At 33.0% G+C, this 27,198-nt stretch overlaps 4 protein-coding genes across 7 annotated transcripts; 2 read left to right on the top strand and 2 right to left on the bottom strand.

Moving 5' to 3' along the window:
- The first annotated feature begins 1,358 nt into the window (after positions 1–1,358).
- LOC107924046 (B3 domain-containing protein Os07g0563300) lies at positions 1,359–8,331 on the top strand. 4 transcript variants are annotated; one of them, XM_016854313.2, is made up of 14 exons: positions 1,359–2,015; positions 2,309–2,390; positions 2,535–2,633; positions 2,909–3,248; positions 3,438–3,771; positions 4,072–4,168; positions 4,536–4,710; positions 5,075–5,154; positions 5,339–5,383; positions 5,483–5,746; positions 6,267–6,316; positions 6,589–6,702; positions 6,924–6,994; positions 7,145–8,331. In XM_016854313.2, the coding sequence occupies exons 1-14, from the start codon at positions 1,879–1,881 to the stop codon at positions 7,912–7,914; spliced, it is 2,658 nt and encodes an 885-aa protein (XP_016709802.1). In that variant the 5' UTR covers positions 1,359–1,878; the 3' UTR covers positions 7,915–8,331. The 4 variants fall into 4 exon arrangements, with proteins under 4 accessions (XP_016709802.1, XP_040949868.1, XP_040949869.1 ...); XM_041093934.1 differs by having other exon boundaries at positions 1,362–2,015; positions 2,909–3,278; XM_041093935.1 differs by lacking the exon at positions 2,309–2,390 and having other exon boundaries at positions 1,602–2,015; positions 2,909–3,278.
- Positions 8,332–8,387: 56 nt separating this feature from the next.
- Positions 8,388–10,037, bottom strand: LOC107924047 (vacuolar protein sorting-associated protein 28 homolog 1). Its single transcript, XM_041093936.1, has 3 exons — positions 9,889–10,037; positions 9,599–9,636; positions 8,388–9,279 (listed from the first exon to the last, which is right to left on the bottom strand). Exon 3 carries the CDS (start codon positions 9,164–9,166, stop codon positions 8,582–8,584), a length of 585 nt encoding a protein of 194 aa, XP_040949870.1. The 5' UTR covers positions 9,167–9,279; positions 9,599–9,636; positions 9,889–10,037; the 3' UTR covers positions 8,388–8,581.
- Positions 10,038–12,229: 2,192 nt separating this feature from the next.
- Positions 12,230–16,987, top strand: LOC107924019 (pre-mRNA-splicing factor SYF1). Its single transcript, XM_016854271.2, has 5 exons — positions 12,230–14,023; positions 14,277–14,461; positions 14,817–14,987; positions 15,554–16,006; positions 16,389–16,987. Exons 1-5 carry the CDS (start codon positions 12,535–12,537, stop codon positions 16,830–16,832), a joined length of 2,742 nt encoding a protein of 913 aa, XP_016709760.2. The 5' UTR covers positions 12,230–12,534; the 3' UTR covers positions 16,833–16,987.
- Positions 16,988–18,239: 1,252 nt separating this feature from the next.
- On the bottom strand, positions 18,240–19,900 carry LOC107924430 (uncharacterized). Its single transcript, XM_016854877.2, is given in 3 exon segments — positions 18,240–18,626; positions 18,629–18,886; positions 19,184–19,900. Coding segments are annotated over 3 exon segments (993 nt in total). The 5' UTR covers positions 19,782–19,900; the 3' UTR covers positions 18,240–18,489.
- Between the last annotated feature and the right edge of the window lie 7,298 nt (positions 19,901–27,198).

Below are 27,198 nucleotides of genomic sequence, written 5' to 3'. Positions count from 1 at the left end.
TAATTATAATTGTTTTAATAAAACAAAATTTTAATAGTATCTTGAATATTAAAACCAACTTTAGAGATGGCTTGCATTCCACCCAATCCATATACACCTTTTGATAATGAATGAATGTAGATAAATATAGTAAAATTGCAGGTACTAAAACGTATAAAACAATAAAATTTGGACCGATATTACAAAAAGTAATAAAATCAAAACAAGAGTGGAAAAAGAAATGTCCGGAAAAGCGCGTGTTAGTTTAGAGAAAATAAAGTATGTGTTACGTGAACAATGCATGACCCTGGCGGCGGGCCATGCATGATTTTCCCCATTGCCATATAAAAATCCCTTGCAGTGACCAAAAAACCCCTCTATCAAAACCCATACAAAATAGGTGTTTGATTCACTTAACAAAATTCATGGTTACATAGCTAATCGCAGTAACTAAAACAATTAATCTTAGAAAAAAAAAGTCAAATAAAAATCCTTGTTATTCCACCACAATTTTGTATAAAAAATTTCATTATTTATTTACTATTTAAATTTTTATTTAACTAATTAATGTTTTAAAAATTAGATTGATGATGGTCTAACTATTCAAATCACCGAATTTAAGTTTGGCTAGTTTGAATATTTATCTAATAATAATTAAAAAATAATTAAAATTTCATAACAATCAATAAAAAATAAAAAAATATAAATTGATTCAACCGTTGATTGTTACCTTGACTTCTAATTTTATATTTATTTCGAGTGATTCGCTTAAAAACTAATTCAAATAAATTTTCCAAATCAATTTACTAGCCGATTCTTAATATAATCAGCCTAATTCCAACAACATTGTGATTTAATTAGAAATGTCAGTGCATCATTTAAATTAATTAAATTTAAAGATTTGTTTTTTATAATAAAATTAATTATTTACTCCTTTAAATAACGCAAATTAAGACAATAAATTTAAATATTCAATACAATTAAAATAAAAACTATACATTTTAAAAATAATAAATATTAATAAAATTATATCCAGATAATAATAAATCAACTTATCGGCAATTTTACTCTTTACTGTCCACTCCGGTCGAATATATATGTAAAAGCGTGCAATAAATGGCGAGGTATCTTGGTATTCCATTTCCTTATATTCGGAGGGGTAACTTTGTAAAACAACTTACACGTCCAAGACAAGTCAAAACCCCTCAAAACTAAATATGAAAAAAGAATATTAAGTTTTATCCAAAAATTGACAACATATAAGCAAAACCATAAAAAACACACGACGACGCCAAAGCTAGAGAAGGCCAGGGACTCGATGTGTCTTTTGAGTATAAGCCTCAATATTTATTGAATTTCAGATATTAGAAACACAACATTAAATATAAACATATTTTTTCGAGAATAGATGAAAAAATATTATTTTTAAGTGGAAATTTATTTAAGCGAGTAGATATGTGTACTTCTAAATATATTTTTTAAATCAATTTTGTAAGTGTCTCTGACCTCACGGCACTACATACAGTTTATAAATAATAAATACTGAAGAATAAATTGTGGTAGAATTACAAAATATTAAAACCAGTTTATTGTGTAAAAAAAGCATTTATATATGTATTTTAAAAAAAACCATTCATATACAGTTTTTTTATTCTCTGATTTTTATCTCTCCCTCTCACTTAAATTTTACTCTTCCTCTCTCTAAAATCCCCTTCCTTTAACCCCTTTCCTTTCTCTTTTGTTTCTCGTGATTATGCAGATCAGCCTCTAACCATCCGTTTTTTGTTCAAGTTTTTCTTCTTATTTTTTCGGTGGTTTTTCATGAAGATAAGAAGCTTTAGAATCCAAGTGTGCGGGTTTTTGAAATTTTGAAAGGAAAAAAAAGAAGGTAATAATAAGATGACGTCAACTCCGGGAGCAGCTTCGTCTTCAAAGATTTGCTTCAATTCGGACTGCAAGGACTTGAAATCGGAAATACCGAGGAAAGGCTGGCGGCTGCGAACGGGAGAGTTCGCTGAGCTCTGTGATCGATGCGCGTGAGTTTCACTTTTTCTTGAGACTCTGTTGACTTCGTTTTTAGCCGTTTTTTTTGTTTATTTTATTTCAATTTATTTGCTGTAATTTAATTTGAAATTAAGGTTGGTTGCAGAACTATTGTCCATTTACGGTTATCCCGTAGGTTAATTTAGGAAATTTTGTTCACTTGATTTAGATTTTCAAAATGATTTACTTAATCGAGATTTTTTTTTAATGCGGAGTCTTAAAAGTGAATCAAGATTGCTTAATTGTTTTCATGTTGTAATCTGAATTAAGCTCATTGTGGCTTTAGTTTTGCTTTTGAGGAGGGAAGATTTTGTGATACTTTTCACTTGAATGCTTCTGGTTGGAGGACCTGTGAGTCATGTGGGAAGGTTAGTTAGAAACATTCATAAATGTTGATTTATTTGCTATAGTTTGGTGCTGTGATACTGAATGTGTTCTTTGATCTTCTCTAGTTTCGGTTTTAGATTCATTTGGTGAATTTACCTTTGTTTACTATCGTTATGTCTCTGCAGCGGGTTCATTGCGGATGCATTGTTTCAGTTCATGCGTTTACTTTGTTGGATGCTGGAGGAATAGAATGCGTAGCGTGTGCGAGGAAAAATGTTGTTATGGTGAGCTTGGATAACATTACTATGCTATTCTGATGTACCTATTCCAGAATCCCTTTTTAGACTTAATATTGGAGTTGTTACTTTTAAGAAAAGGGCCGTAATCTGTCATTTCTAATTACCTTTTTATCATATATGAGCAAAAGACATCTTTTTCCTAGCTGATGTTCTCTTACTTCCAACTTATGGTTTGCGACTTTGACCTGTATTTCCTAGTAAATAGCATTCCTTGACTGTGTAATATGCTATAAACCCTGTTGTTTGACATTCTATCTCAGGGATCAAGTTCTTCCTGGTCACCATCTTTGATTTTCCATTCATCTTTGTCTGAGAGATTTAAAGAGTATTCTGCTAAAGGCTGGACTCAGTTAGCTGGTTCGGGCCCTGTACCTTGGCGGCAAGCACCGAGTTTGTTCAATTCTCCAGTTACCCAGCCTGAGTTGCACTCTAGAGTGCCCTATGAAGTTGACTTATCCACTGGCATTGACAGATTAAATGTCTGCGACAGATTATCCACTCCTTCCCTGGAAAAGAAGAAAGTCGAGGACTTCTCTGAAAGGTTAATGAATGGAACCTGGAAGCCTGGAACTCGGGATATACATGAGAAGGGAAATGCAGGTTCAGAAAATTTTCCTTGTATCAATCATGGTAGTCTCAGGAAACATATATGTAGGAACATTAATGCTTGCATATGTAATATGTGGATGTCACCTCTGATGCTTGGACATACGTTTTGTTCTGCATAAATTGTTTGTGAAAACAACTTATTGGTGGCTGCTGAAGTCATGTGAACCATTTGTTGTCCAGGAATCAATTGCGAGGAACAGCATAATCCATGTTTGACTAAATTTCAGTCTTCTCTAAAGGAGGAACCTAATCCACAATTTGGTTTAGCTGTATCTTATACATCTCCAGATGAAGCAAATGGTCAAAATGGGGTCTCTGGCACTCATTTGCGACCAAACCCTCAACCTCCACTTGCCAAGCAATTTCATAGTAATCTTCAAAATGGGACTGACTCGTCAGGTGAAACTCAGATTCGAAATGGGAGGCCTCGACCAGATGGCCGTGGAAAAAACAATTTATTTCCTCGTTATTGGCCTAGGTTTACTGACCAAGATCTGCAACAAATAACTGGAGAGTATCCTTTGGTTCTATAAGGCATTCTTGATAATTTGTGATTGCACAGAGGATACTAGGTCACTTATCAATAATTAATCATTCTGCACAACTAATTAACTTTAAAAACTTCTAAGAAAAGGTATTTTTCTTTTGTGAGAGGTATATTTACAATTTTGTAAAAAAACCTCCAGTAATATTAACTCTCAAAGTGGATTATTGTCTAACGTATTTGTTGAATATGTAACGATTAATACCAATATGCTGATGTTGTCAGTTCTTTAATTACAGTGTTTTTCAGTTAAACTTAACTATATGTAAGTTCAAATTCTGTAATCACTCCTTTGTTTGAGAAAATGTTGAGTGCTAGTGATGCTGGGCGAATTGGACGTCTGGTGCTACCAAAAAAATGTGCGGAGGTGAGTCCTTGCTCTTAGTCTAGTCTACTTAGAAGTTTTTGATTTGATCAGCATTTGTTGTTTTAATGGCTTTCTGATAAAAAGCTTGGCAATAAACATATATATTGTTTACATCTATATCTGGATTGCTATTGTTGCAAGGAAGCAGGTTTTTGACTTTATGCATTTTTGCTCTCACTTTTATTTATGGGAAACATTTGCTCTCATTTTTATTTATGGGAAACATTTTGATCTAGTTTTATACTGTTATTAATTCAATGATTCTTTTTCTGAAGTTAGATATGAGCCTTGTGTAGTATATCTTAGATTTTCATGAATTTTTTCCTAGAAAATTTTCACATACTAAAATGCACTTATTATGAGACAGGCTCATTTCCCGCCGATATCTCAGCCAGAAGGTTTACCTCTTAAAGTCCAGGATTCAAAAGGAAAGGAATGGATATTTCAATTCCGCTTCTGGCCCAACAACAATAGCAGAATGTATGTTTTAGAGGGGGTTACTCCTTGCATACAGAACATGCAAGTGCAAGCGGGTGACGTAGGTAACAAATTGATATCACTGGAATACATTGATTTAGAGATTTCAATCTTTTGAGTTCTGAGGCCCAAAATATGCTATGTTCAATTTATAGCCCATTCTGTGCCTTTCCTCTGTCAGTTATATTCTTTGGAACTTTTCTGGTTTCTTTTAGTTGCTCCTTGAATTTACCAGTTCATATATGAAAAAGACAGGTTCTAATTTTTGCTGCCTATTGCTCTAGAAATTTTAGTTACCTGGAAATTGTGTGTTTAACACCCTCGCATTTGCCATAACTTTCTACCAGCCTGTGGCTATTTTTTGTGATCATTGATTGTTATTTGGTACTTGCGTCTATTTTAAAACTCATAGTTTCTTTGTGTCCTCAGTCACATTTAGTCGGTTAGAGCCTGGAGGGAAGTTGGTCATGGGTTTCAGAAAGGCTTCAACTGCTTCAGCATCCGATCAGGTTGTGCATCTATTCTGATTGTGCATATGTATGCTCTAGAACTAAGATAACATGCAATGCAACTGGTTCATATGAGTGCTTTTGTTCCTTTTGTTCTTAAATTTTTTCTTAGGCTACAATTATACTTTAGTTATGGTAAAACATATTCTTTGGTACATGCATTTATGTGTGTTTTCATTGGCAGGACAATGAAGCCAAAAATAGCAATGGACTTTCTATGCATGGAGATGTTAGTGCCTCCAAACATAAAACTTGTTATATACTTGACTATTAATTTTTTAAAATAAAAAATAGCTCAGGTTCACCTAGCCTTTTATCCATGAACCAGGCTGAAATGGCAGATCCTACCTCATGGTCAAAAGTTGATAAGTCAGGGTACATAGCAAAGGAAGCATTAGGAGCCAAAGTTGCAGTTTCCAGAAAGAGGAAGAATAGCATGCTAGGTTCAAAGAGTAAGCGCCTAAGAATTGATAATGAAGACCTTATAGAGCTGAAACTAACATGGGAAGAAGCTCAAGGGCTGCTACGTCCACCTGCTAATCATGTAGCTAGTGTTGTAGTCATTGAAGGTTTTGAGTTTGAAGAATACGAGGTACGGTATATCTTCATTATTCTGTTTCTTTTCTCAGCACATTTAATCTGTTGTGATTGAAATTGCTTTTGGTTATTACTGGCAGCAGTATAAGCCTCTTATATTGTCATTGTAGCGTCTGCTACTTGTTTGTCGCAAATTGAACTCTAACGTGATTATCTTAGAATTTCCGTGGTTGATACACCCTTGATGAAGACTTATAGCTGAAGAACTTTTTATACTATTAGCTATTTATGGATGCCATCACAGAACCAAAATAATCAGATGCAAGAACAATTTCATTCTTTCTCATTCTGGCCTTCGTCAAGCTTTTTTTCTTCATTCACTGTTCACTGTTCTTTTGCTATAATGTGATGTTTATTAATTAATCAATTTATTATTTTTAGGTTGCCTATTAGTAGTATTTTGATACTTGTATGTTCTGTAAATTCTATCCTTTCTGGGGGATCCTCGGATCCTCTCTTTCCTTCTCTGTAATCATTCCAAAGTTTCTCAATTTTGTTGTGTTTGCTAATAACAGGATGCACCGATTCTTGGGAAGCCAACAATATTTGCTACTGATAATATGGGGTAATTCTCTTTCTTTTAGATGCTCTGGCCTATATTAAAGAACAGTTGATTAACTTAATACTTGGCTGTAATTTGGTCAGCTTTGTGGATATGTTGAAATCTCTCTACTTCCTGAATAATATTGAAATGTTGGTGGGTTTATGCAAATATTCTGTGATCATAATAGAAACAAAGTGAAAATATTGAAATATTTACATTGTTAGCTTATTATATAGGAAGGAATAGATGTCTTAAATGAAAGCAAATACCAATCCCTGTTTCTTTTATGTCAGGGAAAAGATTCAATGGGCTCAATGCGAAGATTGTTTTAAGTGGCGTAGATTGCCTTCCAATGTTCTTCTTCCTTCCAAATGGACCTGTTCCAGTAACTCATGGGATCCAGAAAGGTAAACACACATTTGATTGGTGTTCTCTATCAATAGTCGTACATTTTCATTTCTGCATTACCATGAATGTACTGTTTAACTCTGCAACCAAATGAATTAATCCCAACCTGTCAAAAACGAAATTGAAGGAAAAAGAACCATGGAAAAAAAATGAACAGCTCAAAATTTAGTTTTTCTGTGTGGGCATGGCATCAACACATACTTTTCTACCATGTTGGCAGATCTTCTTGTTCAGCCATTCAAGAATTGACTGCCGAACAGCTGGAAAATCTGCTTCCACAATGTAATCCAGGTATTTGTTGCTTGAAGAAAACAAAATACGTAGGTTTTGTATGACTGGCTTGGAGTAAATTATGCATGACTTTGATTGATTTTTGTGTAAAAAGATTGTTCTTGTAGTTTATTACCATTGTGAGCTTAGCAAATTGGTTGTGGTTGACAGCTGCTTCAAAGAAAATGAAGGCTGCTAAACAGGAAACGGAAAACGTTGATGCTTTAGAGGGGCTCGACACCCTTGCGAACTTAGCTATCTTGGGAGAGGGTGAGTCTCTCCCTACTTCATCTCAGGCCACCACAAAGCACCCCCGACACAGACCTGGCTGCTCGTGCATCGTATGCATTCAGCCCCCGAGTGGGAAAGGCCCCAAACACAAGCAGACATGTACTTGTAATGTCTGTGAAACAGTGAAGAGACGCTTCCGCACCCTCATGATGCGGCGTGAGAAGAAACAGTCACAAAAAGAAGCTGAAACCACTAGCAAGAAGCAGCAAACTTCGTTGCCTGATAAAGTACCAGATGATGACCCTCCGCCTTGCACTAATGCAGAAAATAGCAGTCCAAAGCCGATAAAGATTGCCAGCGAGGGTTCAGAAGATGATCCTAATAGAGTAAAATCCTCAATTTTACCCTTTAAAGGCCAAATTGACTTGAACATCCAGCCAGAGCGGGAAGAAGAGTTGTCACCTGGTTCGGATTCTGGCAGCATGATGAGATTGCTTCAAGATGCTACAGACAAACACCTTAGACAGCAAAGCACGTTGACCTCAGGTGGTAACAGTAATTCAGAAGTCAGCCAGACACAACCTGGTGGTGGCCCAGAAGGAGAAAAAATTAGCAACAGTGTCAACCTCGGAGCCAGTCATCAAGATATTGACAGGGACCATCCAGTTTTCTCCATTAAAACATCTGCACCCACGTCAGCCACTGGTTAAGATCAATGCATTAAGTTGCATTTGACCATTATCAAGGAATGAACTATCGATGGTGGTACAGTTTTTGGTTTCACACATCTGCATCGGCATTGTTCATTACAGACTGTACATAAAAGAAGAGAGGTATAAGAAACTAATGTCCTCTCTATATTGAGGCTGACGCTAAGGTAGTTCATTTCAGGAGCTCTCCCCTGCTACAGGTCTAGAAGAATTTTGAAGATGTAAATCAAGTGCGTGCCAATGAATTGCATTGCATTCTGGTGGATTTCATATTGTTTTGTTGTCTTGGCTTGCCTACCATATTTCATGCTTGAAAAAATGTGCGTATGAGTAACGGAGTTTGGAGTGTAATCTTCGAAACCTCCAATGATTTGATGGCGGAGGATTGCTATTTGCTAGTGAACTGAAAATTATGTAGGTTTGATTTTTGAAACAGTCAAGAATTCTGGAAAGGCTAAATCTTTGACCATATCTAAGCTACAAGTCCGAAACATCTTATATTAAACGACATGAACCACATTGACTTTAATTGAAAATTCGCAGCAATTACAATACAAAACAAAACAAAACAAAACAAAATCAAAGCAGGAATTGATTTTCACAAGTGGCCCCATAAATATTTTCTCCGTGATCAGCAGAAGCTTAACAACCAAATAATTGCCAAGATTTATACGCTGTTATCAGCTTTACGGATATCACTGAGAAGAATCCAGCAGTTAGCAACACTTGAAAAAAATAAAAAACTGTATGTTGGATCGCTTCCGAGCTCGACAACCTTGAAACCCATTTCCTTCATCTTCATCTTCCCTTTGAAATCAGGTGGCAAAATACCAAACTTATCAAGTGATGCTGCGAGGTCAGGCAACAGAGGATGCACTTGATCAACTGCCGCCATATTGAGTTTCAGAGAATCGATGATGGCAGTAACGAAATTCAGCACGCATTCAGCCACAATGGCAGCAGAGGAAGTAGCAGATGCAGCAATGGCAGGCACCCCATAGGTCCCCAGACGATTTATTTTAAATGTAAATGCAGAACATTTAATGCTAGGGACATGGCAAATAAGCTTTTGGCACTCAGTTTCATATTCAGATGATGAGAAAATAATATCCCTCACATAAGCCTTCTTCCCAAGCTTCTCAGATGTTTTGATAATGGCATACAACTCCACGAAAGTTTTATACATTTCTCCCTCCCACTTGTCGTGCCAGAGCTTAACGTCCATTTGGGTAAAGGACTTTATATATATCATTAAGATTGAATAAAAGGGTCAACTTGAGATAAACTGAAATGGGTTTTCGAGCATGAGCTTGGAGGATTGGAGAAGAAAACAGGACACGCGCAAAGAGAACTGAACTTTAGTTACTGCGAAACAATTGAATCGACAAAACAGAAGCAGAAGAAGAAGAAAAAAAACAGATTACTATCAGTTCATCATTAATAATAAAACAAAAAGGTTTTACTTTTCAGCATAAAAAAAAAGATACCCAGAAAGAAAACAAATGAATTTTATCTTTATGAATTCATTCTTCATCGTCAAACATGGGAAGGAGCAAATTTTTAACACTTTTCTTTAGTTCTATCTGATTTTCCTAGGCAACAAAGAAAATAAACTAAAAAACATAACAAAGAAACGATCAAGAACAATAACAAAAAACTGAAGGTACCCATGAAAACTTCTTACCTTGGTTCATCCCAAATGAGTAAAGCCTTCAATGTTCACTAAGCAAAATTTAAGTAGAAAGGAAGAAAAAAAAAGGATTAACTTTCTTTTTATTTATTTATATGATAAAAATAACAAATAAAAGAATAATATAATGGAGTGGAGGGAAGTGGAGAGATGGGTTAGAAAGAAGAAGGGCTTTGAATGTCGTGCAACGGTGTTGTATTTGTTTGGGGTTGCAGCGGAGAGAGAGAGAACGGAGGGAGGGGGGGGGATTGCGTGTGGGTTGAAATATATTATTAGGTGCTTACGGCATCTACGTGTAGCAGTTGGATGACCTGAAAAGTTAAAAAACGCTCGCTCCCTTCGAAATCCAATCCCTTCCCCCTTGTATTATTGCAATAGCTCTCTTTTCAACTCTCGAGCCTTTCATAGCATAGGCTTTGCAGTTTACCCCCCTCTTTTTCCTTCTTTTTTCTTTCTTCCATAACCCATTTATTAATTCATTCGTGACCAATAGACCATAGGATGGGTGCTTTGCTGTTTTAAATGATTATCGCACTCAATGGGTGAATTTTTATTATTATAACAGTACGAAATAACTCGAAATTAATTTATTTAATAAAATAAGTTTATATATTTTAAATAAATTATATTATTATGATAATACTCTTATTTTTTAAATAAATAAAAAATATTAATATTAATATTTGAAAATATACCACGAACATCTATAAAAATATACTATTTCAACTAATGTTTAATTTTAATATTTTAATATATTTTAATTCTATTATACAATTTGTTTCACCTGTATTATTTATATATCTATAATTATTATTTAAATATTTGATTAAGTTAGTGACACGAATTAATTAATAAAATTATTAAAACAACCTTACATATTTTAAATAAATTATATTATTACGAGAGTATTGTTATCTTTTTTTATTTAGAATAAACAAATAAAAATATAAATATTGAGATTAAAACCAACGTCCCCAAAATTTATAAAAAAAAAACTTACAACTTCAACCAAAGTTTTATTCTAATATATTTATACATTTAATTTATTACACAAACTGTTTCGATTGTCTTACTATTATTAAATAGTTTGACTAAATTAGTGTCACAAGTTAATTCGATAGCATTTAAAAAAAATGACAATATCATTATAAGCAGTTGGGCCTAGGTATGAAGCAATTTTAAAACTTGAGACCAGCATCTACCCCTTAATGGGCCTACAGAATGCAGATGATTAGTTACTGGGGTCGCTCCAGTAGGTACCTAAAGAAATAAATAAAAAAATGACAATATTATAATAAACAATTGTGGCACATTTAATATTCTTAATATAATGTATTTACCTATTTAAATATAATTTTATTCATAATTTAAACTAATTTGTTTATTTTAAATTTGTACATATTGCATGTCTTATTATAATTAGTTTCCAACATTTTATTATTTACTTTATGTTATTTTTAAATGCACACTTATATTATAAATACATAATTTTCATATGCATATGTGCATGATGAAATTTCTTATACTTATAATTTTCGTAAAGTTAATGAGATTTTGATTGAAATTGTAATCATGGTGTTTGAGTTTAAATCTACTTATGGTTATATATTTCATAGATTTTATGTAAATGGATAAAAAACACTTTCAAATTAGTATTTATTACTTTATAAAATAACAATATTTTTATCATTTTCCAATTTATCTGATTTTTATTAACTCATAATATTAATGAATTTTTTGATAAATTATATCATATAAATTTAAATAAAATTTATAATAAATTATTATATCACATTTGAAAACAATGTTTGTAATATATGAAATTAGATAAAGAATATATAATTGCATAAAATAAAAATTTGTGCGTTATATTATTATTTTTAAATAATTAGAAGTGGTGAATGGGGTTATTTAATACTGAAGATAAATTCTCGTATTTATAATATCATACTTTTGCTACTAAACTAAGAAGTTGTTGGCTGCATCATATTATATATTAAACTAAAGTTCGTATTATATTGCACATAAAATTCGCTTAATACCTATTTTAGTTTTTGTACTTTATACAATTTCTCAATTTGAGACCTTAAAAAATTATTTTGTCACTTTGACCCTCCTATCATTCTATCTATTTACTGAATTTCACATTTATGTGAAAAAAAAATCTTAATTAATAAATTGATGTCACATGTGAAAGTCTTTAAAATATTAGAAAATAAAAAAAATAAAAAAAATTTTAAAAATAAAAATACTTGTAAAATTTTCTTAAGATATAAAGTTTCTATATTATTAATTATTTGGAATTATGAAAGTGATTTAAAACGCATATCTGAAAAGAAATTGGGCAAATAGACATCTAGACATTCAATTGTTAAGCGAATATGTGTTTTCAATAAATTTAAAATAAAATCCAAGTTTTAGAGGAGCAGGGATGGACGTGCATTTTCTTTAGGCTTTTTATATTTTAAAATAATTTATATAGATTTGCAGTACTTAAGAGTTAATAGGCCCAGTCAAATTCACATAGGGCGTGTGTGTGTTTCGTTAACTAGTCCAATGGAGTATATTTCATAGTCATTAGGCCCTTTCGTTAAAACCCATTTCCTGGCAAAACCTGCTTGATCCAGCAAGACGCTACCACTGGTCCACTGCTTAACTCTTCTTCTTTTGGGCGCCATTCCCATCCCCATCCCCATCCCCATCCAAATCCAATCCCCGTCACATCCCTTCCTCTTTTTTCATACTCCAGAGTCGTGGGTTTTTCCCTAAAGTCCTTGCTTGTTACAAGCACCAAAGGGTTTCTCTCAGTTGTATAAACATTTCCAGAGCTCTCCACTCAGGTCAGTCAACCAGTTTTTTTGTTCGGTTTAGGTTTAATATTTCCTTCTTTTTATTTCTGGGATTTGTTTATCTTCTGGATCTTTTATTGAATGTCGCTGCCAAAGGAACTATACCCATCTCAAGATGACCTTCTTTACGAAGAAGAACTGTTAAGAAATCCCTTTAGTTTGAAACTCTGGTGGAGGTATTTAATAGCTAGATCAGATGCCCCTTTCAAGAAAAGATTTATTATCTACGAGCGAGCCTTGAAAGCTTTGCCTGGTAGTTACAAGCTTTGGCATGCTTATTTACGTGAACGTCTCGAGATTGTTCGCAATTTACCTGTTACTCACCCTCAATATGAAACCCTTAACAATACTTTTGAGAGGGCGCTTGTTACAATGCACAAGATGCCTAGGATTTGGATAATGTACTTGTCGACGTTAACTGAACAGAAATTGATTACTAAGACACGTAGGACGTTCGATAGAGCACTTTGTGCGTTGCCTGTGACTCAACATGATAGGATTTGGGAACCTTATTTGGTTTTTGTGAGTCAAAGGGGTATCCCCATTGAGACATCACTTAGGGTTTATAGGAGATATTTGAAGTATGATCCTAGTCATATTGAGGATTTCATTGAGTTTTTGGTGAATTCAAATCTGTGGCAAGAAGCAGCAGAGAGGTTAGCGTCTGTTTTGAATGACGGTCAGTTTTATTCGATAAAGGGTAAAACTAAGCATCGGTTGTGGTTAGAGTTGTGTGATTTGCTCACAACACATGCGACAGAGGTTTCAGGGCTTAATGTGGATGCGATAATCAGAGGTGGAATTAGAAAATTTACGGATGAAGTTGGGAGACTTTGGACTTCACTTGCTGATTATTATATCAGAAGAAATCTGTTCGAGAAGGCGAGGGATATTTTTGAGGAGGGAATGACAACTGTGGTTACTGTGAGGGATTTCAGTGTCATATTTGACGCTTATTCACAATTTGAAGAGAGTATGGTTGCCCTTAAAATGGAGAACATGGATTTGAGTGATGAGGAAGAAGAAGAGGAAGAGGAAGACGAAGAAGACATCCGTTTGGACATTGCACTGTGCAAATCAAAATCCAAGTTTGAGAAGAAGATATTTAAGGGGTTTTGGTTGCATGATGATAAGGATGTTGATTTGAGGTTGGCTCGGTTAGAGCATTTAATGAATAGAAGGCCGGAATTGGCTAACAGTGTCCTTTTACGGCAGAATCCACATAATGTGGAGCAATGGCACCGTAGGGTCAAGTTATTTGAGGGAAATCCCACCAAGCAAATATTGACATACACAGAGGCAGTTAGGACGATTGACCCAATGAAAGCTGTTGGAAAGCCCCATACTCTATGGGTGGCTTTTGCAAAGCTGTATGAAACTTATAAAGATCTGGCGAATGCTCGTGTCATTTTTGATAAAGCTGTCCAAGTAAATTACAAGACTGTTGATCACCTGGCAAGTATATGGGCTGAGTGGGCAGAGATGGAGCTGAGGCACAAGAATTTCAAAGGTGCATTGGAGCTAATGAGACGTGCTACAGCTGAGCCTTCTGTTGAAGTCAAACGAAGAGGTAATCACTGTTACTGTTTATTGAGTAAATGACATCTATTTTGATGTTAGGTTATTACATTCCTTTTGACATGCATTGCTTCTTATCCTTTTCTTTTCCATCTGTCTTAAAACCTTTCTTTTTCTTTAAAAAAATGAGACTGGCATCATCTATAGTTAGTACTGGATCAAGCTTGTGGATATGTTGCAACCATAGGTTATTTATGGAGCTAAAACAAACTCCCGCATTGGTGTATTTTTTTTTTTTTTTGCAGTGGCTGCTGATGGGAATGAACCTGTTCAGATGAAGCTACATAAATCCTTGAGGCTCTGGACATTCTATGTGGACTTGGAAGAGAGTCTGGGTACACTGGAGTCAACTCGAGCGGTCTATGAGAGAATACTTGATTTAAGAATTGCTACACCACAAATTATAATAAACTATGCATTTTTATTAGAGGTAAAACATTTCTACTTATGCAACAACAATTTCATTAAAATTTTCCTTAAGGTAGCATTTGGGTTTACTTGCAAGATCACTGTGGTTATCTAATTACCACGGTGATAAAATTACCGAGGTGATTTGATTGCTAGTGAGTTTGTATTTAAATGTTTGTTATAACTGTAGAAATACTAGTGATGTCAGATCACAACATTTAGTACCATAAGAAGAAAAAGATCTCTGAGTACAAGATTTCCAAAATAACCTTACAAAAAACTAAAAGAAATGAATTTTTGGATGGTTTTTTGGATAATCATCCTGTACCAAACTCCCTGAATGTTTTGAGGACTAACAAGAGTTCTAACTTGTTCAGGAGAACAAATATTTTGAAGATGCTTTCAAAGTGTACGAAAGAGGGGTCAAGATATTCAAGTATCCACATGTGAAGGATATATGGGTCACTTATCTGTCGAAGTTTGTAAAGAGATATGGGAAATCAAAACTGGAACGAGCAAGGGAGCTGTTTGAGCATGCTGTTGAAACGGTATACATATTTTTATCCTTTCAGACCTTCAGGATAAACATCGTTATTGTTGAAGTATTATCTGCATGCTTGTTTACAATTGGCTTGACTTGCATTTTCTTAAACCGAAGTAGGTTTAAGGTCACATGTTAAATTGTAATCAATTGAAGAATCTCTGGTCAAAATTATACAGTTATATATATTAATTTTTCATGGTTGATTCCAAAATTACTGCTTCGTCACTAGACAGAAAGATGGGAAGATTCTTGTTAAAATGCTTAAAAAGAACTTTAAAATTAGTTTGATGGTTTTACTATCTATCTGCTTTTAGCTGCAAGAAATAATATTTTTCAGATGATTGGCATGCTATTAATAACTCAGATTTTTTAAGTTGTAGAGTAAGATGATGACATGGAAACATGAATTTGACTGTTTGCAAAACCTCCTTTTTTAAGCCTATGATCTGCTTTATTTCTTTCCACTCCTTTATTTTTCTACCTTAACTTTATATTGGAGACTTGAATGATGCTGAATTATCAATGTCCTATGATACTTATTTTGACATCAATTTTCCTCAAATTTATCAGGCACCTGCTGATGCAGTAAAACCCCTGTATCTTCAATATGCAAAGCTGGAGGAGGATTATGGGCTAGCAAAACGAGCTATGAAGGTCTACGATCAAGCGACTAAAGCTGTTCCAAATCATGAGAAGCTTGACATGTATGAGATTTACATAGCCCGTGCAGCTGAGATCTTTGGTGTTCCAAAAACAAGAGAAATTTATGAGCAGGCAATACAGTCTGGCCTTCCAGATAAAGATGTGAAGACAATGTGTTTGAAATATGCAGAGTTAGAAAAGAGCTTAGGAGAAATTGATCGTGCTCGAGCAATATATGTATTTGCATCTCAGTTTGCTGATCCACGCTCTGATGCAGATTTTTGGGATAAATGGAGGGAGTTTGAGGTGCAACATGGTAATGAAGATACCTTCAGAGAAATGTTGCGTATTAAACGGAGTGTCTCTGCAAGTTATAGCCAGGTAAGCTTATTGTTCTTTTATTTCCTTGCACCCAACACTAGGGACTATTTTCTTATTGTCATCTGATATGTCCCCAGAGTAAACTCTCTTAACATATGCATCAGTATTTATTGTTTTGCAAATCGACCACCAACTAAGGACTTGATTTTACTTATTTTATTCTACTGCTGCTGTCTATCTTGAAAGGAATACATTTGTTGCTAATTGTATGAGTGGTCATGATATTGCTTAAATTGATGGATGTGTCTGAGTTAATATGCACCGTCATATCAATTGCATGTGTTAATATATAAACACACTTATGTTTGTGTTTTATACTTATGCATAATGTTTTCAATTTCTGTTCACCAGATCCTAATTCTCATTGTTCTTGTTCTTCCAGACACACTTCATTCTCCCTGAGTATCTGATGCAGAAGGATCAGAACATCGATGAAGCTAAGGACAAAATGAAACAGGCTGGTATCTCTGAGGATGAAATGGCTGCTCTTGAAAGGCAGTTACTACCTGCGGCTGATAATGCTATTGCCAAAGACAACTCTAGGAAAGTAGGGTTTGTGAGTGCTGGAGTTGAGTCACAAGCCGATGGTGGGTTGAAAACAACAGCAAATCTTGAAGACATTGATTTGCCAGATGAAAGTGATTCGGATGAAGAAAAAGTTGAAATTGCACAAAAGGATGTCCCGTCTGCTGTGTTTGGAGGTATTCGGAAGAGGGAAGATGGCGATGACATTCAGGATGGAGATGATGCCTCGGCTGCCAAAGAAAAAGGCGGTAAGAGCCTACTGGGTGCACTTGAGCGAATTAAAAGGCAGAAACAAGCTTAGAAATATTACACATCCAACTCGTACTACTGAGATATATCTTTGACAATTCTATGAACTAACTGTGTAATGTGTACACTATAAGCGAAATTTGAGTGCCGTCTATTGGATCATTTTGTATATTTGGATCAAAATCATATCCATTTCAAGTTTTGGAATTCTTAATTTTCTTTTTCCAAGTAATAGATCACCCAGATGATAGAAGATGTCATTTTTCACACTCATCAATTACCAACGCCGAAAGGTAGTAATAAAGTACTGAAAGTGGTGAAATTGAAGAATTGATGATTATGAGATGAAGTTGACATTTGTATGATAAAGGTGGTAAATTGTTGCTTCATTTTGCACGACCTGGCCTGACCTGACCATCAATCAAACGGCTCCACTCCATGTCGCAAAGTGGATGAATTTAGGAATGGATTTCTTTATCTTTTTCTCTGAACTGAAAATGGGGCCTATCATCATGTATATGTATGTGCGTGTATCAATTATTGTCGCTTATATTTGGTACTAGTGTCAAGCTTCAAGTTACAGCAATACTTTTGCCGTAAAGCTTGACCTGTAAAGATGAGTTAATGGCTTACTGCTATTATTGCAAGTGGTTTTATGGATCAAATGATTATAAGCTAATTCCCTACCCTACTTTCTCCTACAGTTTCCTAATAATCTCATCAATATATCTAAGCGTTGTTTATACATACAATTGAGTTTATGAAAAATCAAATTTGGATTGTTCTCAGCTCACTCTCAGCACCATCTAAATTAACAAAAGAATCCTACATAAAAATCATTGATTAGTAATAAAATCAAGCCCTATTCAATTATTTATTCAAATTTATTTTGTTTTTATTTTGAGGCTGAAAGGTTTTTTTTTTAAATAATTAAAAGAAAGAAAAAAAAAGAAACACAGCAGACAGATCACATGTGTTATGGGTCCCAATGAATCTAACTCGGCTTGGATCGAAATTTGCAGCTCAAGGGCCCTATCCTTAATTACCTTTATAGGTTGACACTTGACAGGCAGAGAAGACTGTAAGCCAACCTTACATCTATGTTATTATTTTTACGTGAAACTAGAACTTGTAAGGGTTGGGTAACCAACTACGAAGACTCGTATTAAACGTAAACAAGTTTTGATCCGAATCACATACATAAAGTTCGATCTAAACCCAATTATAAACAATTTTGAAAAAAAATATCTTTAATTTTGAAGTGATTTAAGACAAAATTAATCAACAAAATAAATGATGCATTAAATTGACATATATTTGAGTGGTAGCTCTCCTTTATTATTGAAAATGAAAGGAATTTCATACATTATTATTTAGACACAGACTACTTTTACCGTTCATTATCTTCATCAACAAGCTTCGATTTTAAAATGAAGTAATTGAACAATGAAAATGATGATTTAGTAGAAGCAGTCATTCATTGAAACCCGTCTTCATTTACAAGACTTCAGTAAATTCCTATGAAATCTTCCTATTAACACTCAAACCACCAAAAACATAAAACCCTGCATAAATTTTTTTTTCCTTTCAAATCTCCAACCTTTTTAAATTTATTGGAGCAAAACATATTCCCAAAAGTTAATCTAATATATATTCTTTTCTTCTCTTGAGGGTTATGGCAGAAGATATTGGACTATTGTGTTTAGTGGCTAACTTCCACGGTTAACCATTTCCATGTACTGATTAAGTGATTCTTGTCTCTGTAACCTCATCTCGTCATTAAACTTCTTTATAAAAGCTTCCACTCGACGATTCAACTCGTCCTGACTCAGCGACGGTTCTTTCTCAGCTTTCCTGAAGCCGGGAAAGAGCTTACTTGTTCGGGTGGCAGCTGGTAATTGGTCCGGTCTCTGAACGTTTCCGATTTCTTCATCAGAGGGGAGCTGGTCAATGCCTCCACGTTGATATCACGGCCGTGATTCTCCCACGTGTCCGACTTCTTCAAGTGTCTGGACAACGGCATTGATTTCCCCTCCGTTATCATCTTCCAAGTGTTTTCCAGCGTCTCATGCCGTTTTGGCTTCGCCACTTTCAACGCTCGCCCACCTGCATTAGCTGCACTGGATTAGTTAATTACACACACACAAAAAAAAAGGGATTATTTTCGACTTTCTCCAGCGGCGCGTCAGCTAGACGCCATTGCTGAACACGGAACACGAGGATAAAAGAACCGAAACGCCGCCAGAGAGGAGCTTCCACCGATAAAGATTTTTATTTTTTGAAATTCGACATTTTAGATATCGACAAAAAAAATATAACCGAATAACCGTTACATTTAAAAAAAAAGATAATATTTTGTTAAAGAGATTCGATACAGAGGCCGAATAATATAGAGTTATATACCTTCGGGATTGACTTTAACAGGTTTCCGGTGACCGAATCTAGAAGAAGGAGCAGGTTTCTCCTGTATAAGCAGAGCATCCAACGGAATCTCCGAAGAATCCGTTCTACTTGGAGGAATCCACTCCGACTTAGAGATAACAAACTCGTTTCCATCTCTGTCATCTTCAACCGCCACATTGCTCTCCTCCTCGGAAACCCTGGTTGCCACCTCTTCTCCTCTCTGATTTTCCTCGTACACGAAATCACTGGATTCCACTGCGTCGGAGCCCCACCCGCTCTTTGTATCATACTCCACAATTGGTTGTTGATCCTCCGAGATCTTCGGCCGCGGTTGCATCTGCTCCATCTGATCTTTCTCGCCGTTGTTTTGGTTAAACCGCGACGATGCTGCTATTGTGATGATGATCCCGTTGATGACGACGTAAAGATATGGAGGCTTGAGCCAAGAACGGAAACCACTCCACCATAACGGAGCTTGAGAAACAGAGAATTCCAAAACCAATGGAACAGAGATTTTAAGTCCTAAAGCTATACCCAATATACCGGTAGAAATTAAAAGTAACTTTAGCGACAATATCCAAGTACTCGCCGACGCCATTTTTACAGGTGAAGAAAAAAAATACCTTGCTTTGTTTCTCTTGTTCTCTCTATGAAGGTAAGGGGTATTCCCTTTTTTTTTTCTTTCTTTCTTTTTCTTGTGTTTTGGGTTAGCGTGGTTTGGTCAGAGTGATGAGTGAGGTGAAGGAAAATATATAGACGAGAAGAGTGGGGATACTTTTTAGTGTTTATAATTGATCTTGACCCTTGATTTAAGTGGAAATAGAGTTTTACGGTTGAGATTCGTTTTTTCCTTAATATCAATAGGGCCAAGTACTTATAAAAAATTTCACCAAAAAAACTAATTATAAAAATTAAATCAAAATTATAGTCCTAAATTAAATTTAAGGTTTCTTACTTTTTTGTTTTATAAAAATAATTTTTTATTTAAAATTTAACTGAAAATTACTCATTTATTTTTTATATTATTGTTTTTAAATATAATATTATTTTTTAATCATAATAAAATTTTACTAGATTATGATATATTTACTATGTGTGTGAAAATAATTATGTAATATATTTATTAAAAATTTTACTAGACACTAAATATTAATTTATTTGTCTTGACGTTTTAGATTTAACTTGTTTCATAAAGACTAAAAAAATATATCCTTAAATTAATATTTATTCCTTTATTAAAATAATAATCATTTAACTAAGTTAAAGTCCGATTATGAATCACATCGATTTAATCAAAACTTTTATATATAATATAAGACTTTAATAAAATATTTTTTTAAAGTTCGTTTTTTTGATAATGCAATGAAAACTCTTTAATAAATTTGTTTAATCTTGAGTTGATTGATCAAATTTACTATTGTTTGATTGAAATATTTTATTTAAATTGATAAAAATATATAAATATTGATAAAACATTTTTTTTTATTTTTAACATTAAATTAATAGTAAGTTTGAGTTCTCGAATTTAACTAGACCGACTAAGAAACAGATTCGACAATTATGTGAAAGCTAATTATAATAAACTTTTTTTTATTAAATATTGTAATTGATATGTGAATTATTCTGATCCGATATAAGTTATATTGGAGTTGTGTTTGTAATGTATAATTTTATTTGTAATAATTCGGGTTCTACTTGTATCCTTAGATAAAAAAGTTTTTTTTTTTTTGAAATTGTTAAAATATGAGGTGATAAGGTTAAAATGAAGCTTTCTTTGTTTCTGTGTAAGTCGACAAGAAAACAGTTGATGCATCCCGAACTTTGCCATCATAATAATGTTTTCGGACAATTTAAGTTATGTTTTCAATCAATCATGTCCTTTTTCTCAAATAATTTTACAAATTTATGTTATTTTCCCTTAACTAAAAAGAGTTTATTTTAATTCAGGAATAGAATTTTTTATTACGAGAAGTTTTTAAAATATTATTTTTTGAGCATTCAATTTGATCTTAAACGGTTGGGTATTATTTTTGAAATATCTATGTTTGGTTTTAGTCTTGATATTTTATCTCTCAACTTTGAGAAGAATTCAAAGTGATTCATCCACCAAGTGATAGTGCTCTTACTCTTTAAGACCCTTTTAAGTGCTTGGTTGGAACCCCATCAAGGCCAAAATGATAAAACATTTCTATTATAGACTCTAGACGCTTTCGATAAATTTTATAAACCTCTTTGGGTTCTCTTCAGAATCGAATATAAATATTTTATTTTAAGACTTTTAATTTGTATAGTATTTATTTGATTAATATGAAATATTTCCTTTCCTTTTTAGACAAAATTTTAGTACGGATTACAGAGGCAGAGGTTTCAACTTTCAAGAAGATTACCATTTCCTCAACAATTTGATTCTCTTTATGGGAGCTAATTAATTAAAAGTGTAGGGCCAAACAAGTAATAATGGAGACAGAGGTTTCAAGAAGTTTAATATTAAATACATATTTTAAAAATATTATTTAAAAAACATATGTAATATTTTTTTCCAAGAAAATAATCTTATAAATTAATTTTTATTTTGTGTTTTAAAAAATATATAAATTAAATTTCTTTCTGGAATTAGGAAATTACAAAAATGCAGTTTAGGAACTTTTTCTTTTAGCGTTATTTAAATGGGAATAGAAGCATATTTCGAACGCAACGGTCATATTATTGACCATTACACAAGTTTGTTGCGAGCTCCCGAAGCGTTGATTCAGTGGGTGCGGAGGACGGAGTGGTTCAACCTTTGGGTTTGCGCCCTGACAACTTGGTGGGTGCATCAATGGCACTGACCAACATCTTCATTCAAATTCAATTCCAATAAATTCATTTTATTTATTTTTTATAAAATGTTATTATTAAATAATAAGTTAAATTAAAAATAAATTTTGCACCAATGAAACAATTGATGATTTTTATGTAAAAAGCAGCAGTTTTTATTTTATTTTATCTGAAAAAGTTCGAAAGTAATTAAATGGCTAATGGCTATTATGTCCTATCAATTTCCAGTTATTAAAAGGGTTTGGATCCTAAAGCTTATATGAACTGTATTGGACCCCAAAACATATAATAACCCATCATGCTATTATCTTTCTCTTTTATTTCTTATTAGTAAATATCCTTTATTTAATTCACATAGAATAATAGTGCCAAAATAAAATACTGTTTTTAACAGTAAAAAAGTCTAGACTTTGACAACCAAAATATGTAAAACAAAAAAGTGTAATGAAAAAGTATGCAGAAAGTTTATTTGCAACTGCCGTCTTCATAATTTATTTCACACTAAATTATTAATAGCTTTTTTTAGAATTCAAATTAATTTATTTTATATAACATGAAAATATATATATAAATTAAGCTATACTATATGAAAGATCAAAATTGCACATACTTGGTCCGAGCCACCGATGCTTTTAGGGTGGGGGAGAACAATAATACAAGTTCGTGAATCTTTCGCATCTTTATGGGATAAGATAAAGACATGACTAAACATTTCAAAGTATTTTTTAAAAACAGGCTATGTCCAAGTGTCGCACAAAGTTTGTTTAGTTTAGGTTTATCTGATCAGGTCGGATTTATTTATTTAATAATTAAAAACATTAATAAAAAAGTATAATATTATTGTGAAAATAGTTTTTTTTTTCAGTATTTAACGAACAATAATAAAAATTTACGAATCAAATAAGACGAATCTCAATAAGTACAAAAGTTTCGAGCAAGTGTCTCACTGGACTCCACTCATATGGATATAGAACTATGATGAAGTATATATAAATATTATTTTCCACTCACTCGAACCATCATTTTTTCACCTTACATAATTTATCTTTTTCTCTCTTCAGCAATAAATTAATAATTGACGAATGATAATAAATGTATGTGCTTTGTCGTGGCAATATAATTTTAATGTTAGATTTGACATTAAAACGTAATTATGATATGATGGAAACAATTCTTATCATGCATCCAAATGAAGTAATTGAAATTAAGGAAGACTCTTGATCTATATATTTTATGGACGAATTAATAATTTATAATATGGTCGAAACTGTGTATGAAGGCAGCATTAGACACCATACATAATTGTACATTATGATGAATAACATAAGTAGGAAACATAGAATTGAAACGTGATGAATCTCTCTTTCCACCTGCGGGTTTGGTCGATGGGAGCTTTAAACACTTGGTTCAGTAGGTAGCTTTCAACACCATAATATATATATTAAATTAATTTGTTTAATTATTTCATTTTTCATGACGTTTTATCCATAATTTTGTTTGTTGGCTACAAGACACCCTTTTATATGCAAAATGCATGAATATAATGATTCGACGGTGTATGTATATATTATGAGAATCGTATCATTTTAAAAGTTTCTGGTATTCGATCTTTTTCTAATTTAAAATAATTAAACAACCATTATTCTTGAATCTTAAATTATAATAAGAGAAGAATCCCCCAACTCATGTATTTAAACCATTTTACATGTATCATTAGTTTTATATTATATGAATTTTTATGCATCAAACTCGACGAATATGCATAATACGTGATGGATTTCAAATATTAAAGGGCAGATCACAAAAGTACAACCTTAGATATCCCATTTTCTTTTGATTTTTCTACTATAACGATCTAGGTGGACAAGTCTCATTGGTCCAGAATTTTGAAAGTCAACGAAGAAAATAGTATTTAATTGCGTTATTTTTCTTTGTTGAATTTTTACGGGCGAGATTGCATGTGGCCCCACGTAAATTACTCTTTCACGTGCAAATATTACTACATGACTACTAACGCGTTAATTAAATTTTTTTTATACCATGCTTATTTACATTTATCCATTCATTTTTTCTAATCACTTTAATTCATATCCTTCTAATTACTATAAAAATAATAATACTAATTGAATTAAGATTATTTTAATTAAATTAAATTAATAAAATAGTTAAAAGTAATTCTTGCCCCACGCGTTATTTAAGTCAAGGTGTTAATAATTAAGAGATTAGAGTAGTTGAGACTTGAGAAGGCTTCCCTTTGCCTTTTGGCCGTACGTGTCTCCTGCCATCTATTTGCATGCAATTTGCACTTTAGAGATAAGTACATGGAAAAATCTTTGGTCTTTTTCGGATGTAAGTAGTAATTTTGGACTTGATGCATTGTTAATGTAGTAATTTATACCTCGCGCATAAATCATATTATGACTTATATATATCATTAATAATAAAATAAGTTATTTTTTTAAAATCACTAAACATAAATGTAATAATTATTTTTTAAAATGTGTTCAGTATATAAATTTATGGGTAAACTATCAAAATAGTCACTTTTGTTTCCTTTGATTTACATTTTAGTCATTTATGTTTGAAATGTTATGTTTATTCACTTACATTATCGTGTTGTAATATTTTAGTCACTAAGCGTTAATTGCCATTAACGGTGTAACAATAAGTTAACGTAGCACGTTAAATCATCATTTCAAACGAAAATTTTAGATTAAATTATACAATCGGTCTCTATTTTTTTCATTTTGAGTAATTTAATTTTTTATTTTGCGTTACAAGAAATAGAGAAGGGAAGAAAATAGAGGGAGAAGCAAAAGAGAATGAAAAATAAAGAAAAAAAGGAAAGTTAAAAGAACATAAAAGAAAAAAATTGCTCAAAAAAAAAAAGAGACTAATTGTATAATTTAACCTAAAAATTTTGTTTAAAATGATTATTTAACATGCCACATCAGCTTACTGTTACACTGTTAACGGTAATTAACTGCTCAGTGATTAAAATGTTACAACACGTTAACGTAAGTGACTAAAACGTAAAATTTCAAACATAAGTGACTAAAATGTAATCTGAAAAAAAATAAAAATGACTAATTTAATAGTTTACCCTAAAATTATTTACTTACTTATATGGCACATATAATAACATATATATTTTGGATTAATGTTGTTGCTAAGCGAGTAAAAATGAAGACAGAAAAAACGATTGCTTTCGACCGGGTAAAAGGTGTGTCGGAGAAGGGGACAAAAATGTCGATCCAACTTGTATTCAAAAAGTTTTAGGATTAAGACGACAAGTCGAAGATAGAGCTTAGTCCATCAATCAAAGTCTAGAGATAGAAGAAGACGAAGAAAGTGCATGGAAGTTGCATTTTAAAATTTTACTTAAAAAATTGCTTATGGATATTTGAATTAGAAAATTATTGACGACGTCACTAAAGAAAGATTATTTTGACTATGTATTATTGTGGATAATAAACAAGTATGCTGCACATGTGGTATGCGTATGCATCACAAATTATGAAAGTAGTTACGGTTTTTTTTTTTAAATAAAAGAACAAGAGAGAATAGTTACCATAAATCCCCTTATTTTGATATCAATATTTATATGTAGATTAATATATTTAGGTACCAAATTTGATTGATTACCCATTTGTTAAAAGAGCAGAAGGAGATCGTGGCATGATCTATATGGTTTATGAACATTGCTCTATGTCTTTGTTCACTTTGGAGGGATGCTTTTGTTATTATATGCTCAGATTCCGAGGCTTTTTTTTTTTTACTTCACTTATTTGTTATTATGATATTTCTCCAACTAATTATACCTCTAATATGAGGGGAAGCAAATCACTACTCTATTAATGTTAGTGATGACAGATGTTACTTTATTTTCTTTGCTTATTAATTCAACCCCCCCCCCCCAAAAAAAAAAAGAACTACTCTGGAAACATCATTCTAGGTAAAATAATGAAAATTAAAGTCTCAAAAGTAAGCATATTAAATTGTCCATGGTTGGGTTGGTGATAACAAGATAATATTATGGATATTTATAATATTACGAAATAAATATATATGTCCCACAATGTCCATAAACTAATATCGGAAGTTAACCTTTCTCATTTAAGCTAACCACCGTTCTGTCTTGTGATTGCTTGAGGAGTTGTTTCACGCTATCTTGTTTAGTTTTGGTCCAAAAAAAAAAAGTGCAATGGATTTGACTGGAAACGAAACAGAAACCCAGATTGAGACGTAGGGTTTGTCTGAACCCTAAATCGCCAAAACATCCTGGAAATGTTTTACAGCTTTAAATGATAAGGTTTCCTTTTTATCTGTAATTCTGGATAACCGTTTTAACGGTTGAAAAATGTGGGCGGTGGTGAGATTTGCATAAGTCAAACAAGTTGGAAATTTCCTGATTGGTTGGGTCGAAGTAGAGCCAGTATTTAACTTAACCGTAGAATGTTTTGTTTAAGTGCAACTTGAATTAACTGGTCAAGACTAAAGAAAAGATGACGCACTCTTTCAAGTCTATTTACTGTTCTGGTGCCGTCCTTTTGTTGGATGGATGACAGGTTTCATTCCTTCATTGGAAAATGTCCGAGGTTGTTTGTTCTGGACTCACCTTTATACCTCATCAAGTTGGACTATTCTATGTTAAAAAACATTTGATGGTCTCATATTTATCCAAGCATCCAACATCAACTATGTCTTTATACATACACTATATATGTGTGTTTACTCAAGTATTTATTGACTTAGAATCTTCAATTTTCCCTGACATGTTTTGTCTTTACAAACATTTCTAAACTTGTAGAAACCTATACACAGTTTCCATATTGGAAGTATATCAACAGTCTTGCTTCTTAATGCGGTTCTTACTATATGGATTAGTTATCTTTTAACTGTGATTTTAATATTCATGTTAGGTTGCCTAAATGGATATTGTCATTGAAAATTAAGCTTAGTAACTAATCCGCTTTTGCGTCGTGTCTAGGTTGGTGGCTATATCCATATTTTATTTTATTCTTTGCGTGCAACTTCTAAATAGTTAGGATATGAAAGGATTTAGGTTTATTGAACTATCATCGAAAAAAATTACAACCGATTTTAATTGATTCGTCTGCTAAATCTAGTCAAACTTATGGCAAAAGTTAGCCTAACAAGTAACCGATGTACTACTTTGAAATATATGCCTGTTTTGT

Source organism: Gossypium hirsutum, chromosome D05 (genome assembly GCF_007990345.1).
Source record: "Gossypium hirsutum isolate 1008001.06 chromosome D05, Gossypium_hirsutum_v2.1, whole genome shotgun sequence".
In the NCBI taxonomy this organism is placed as follows: Eukaryota; Viridiplantae; Streptophyta; class Magnoliopsida; order Malvales; family Malvaceae; genus Gossypium; species Gossypium hirsutum.
Note: the sequence above shows the minus strand (reverse complement) of the source record. Positions and strands in the feature narration are given on the sequence as shown.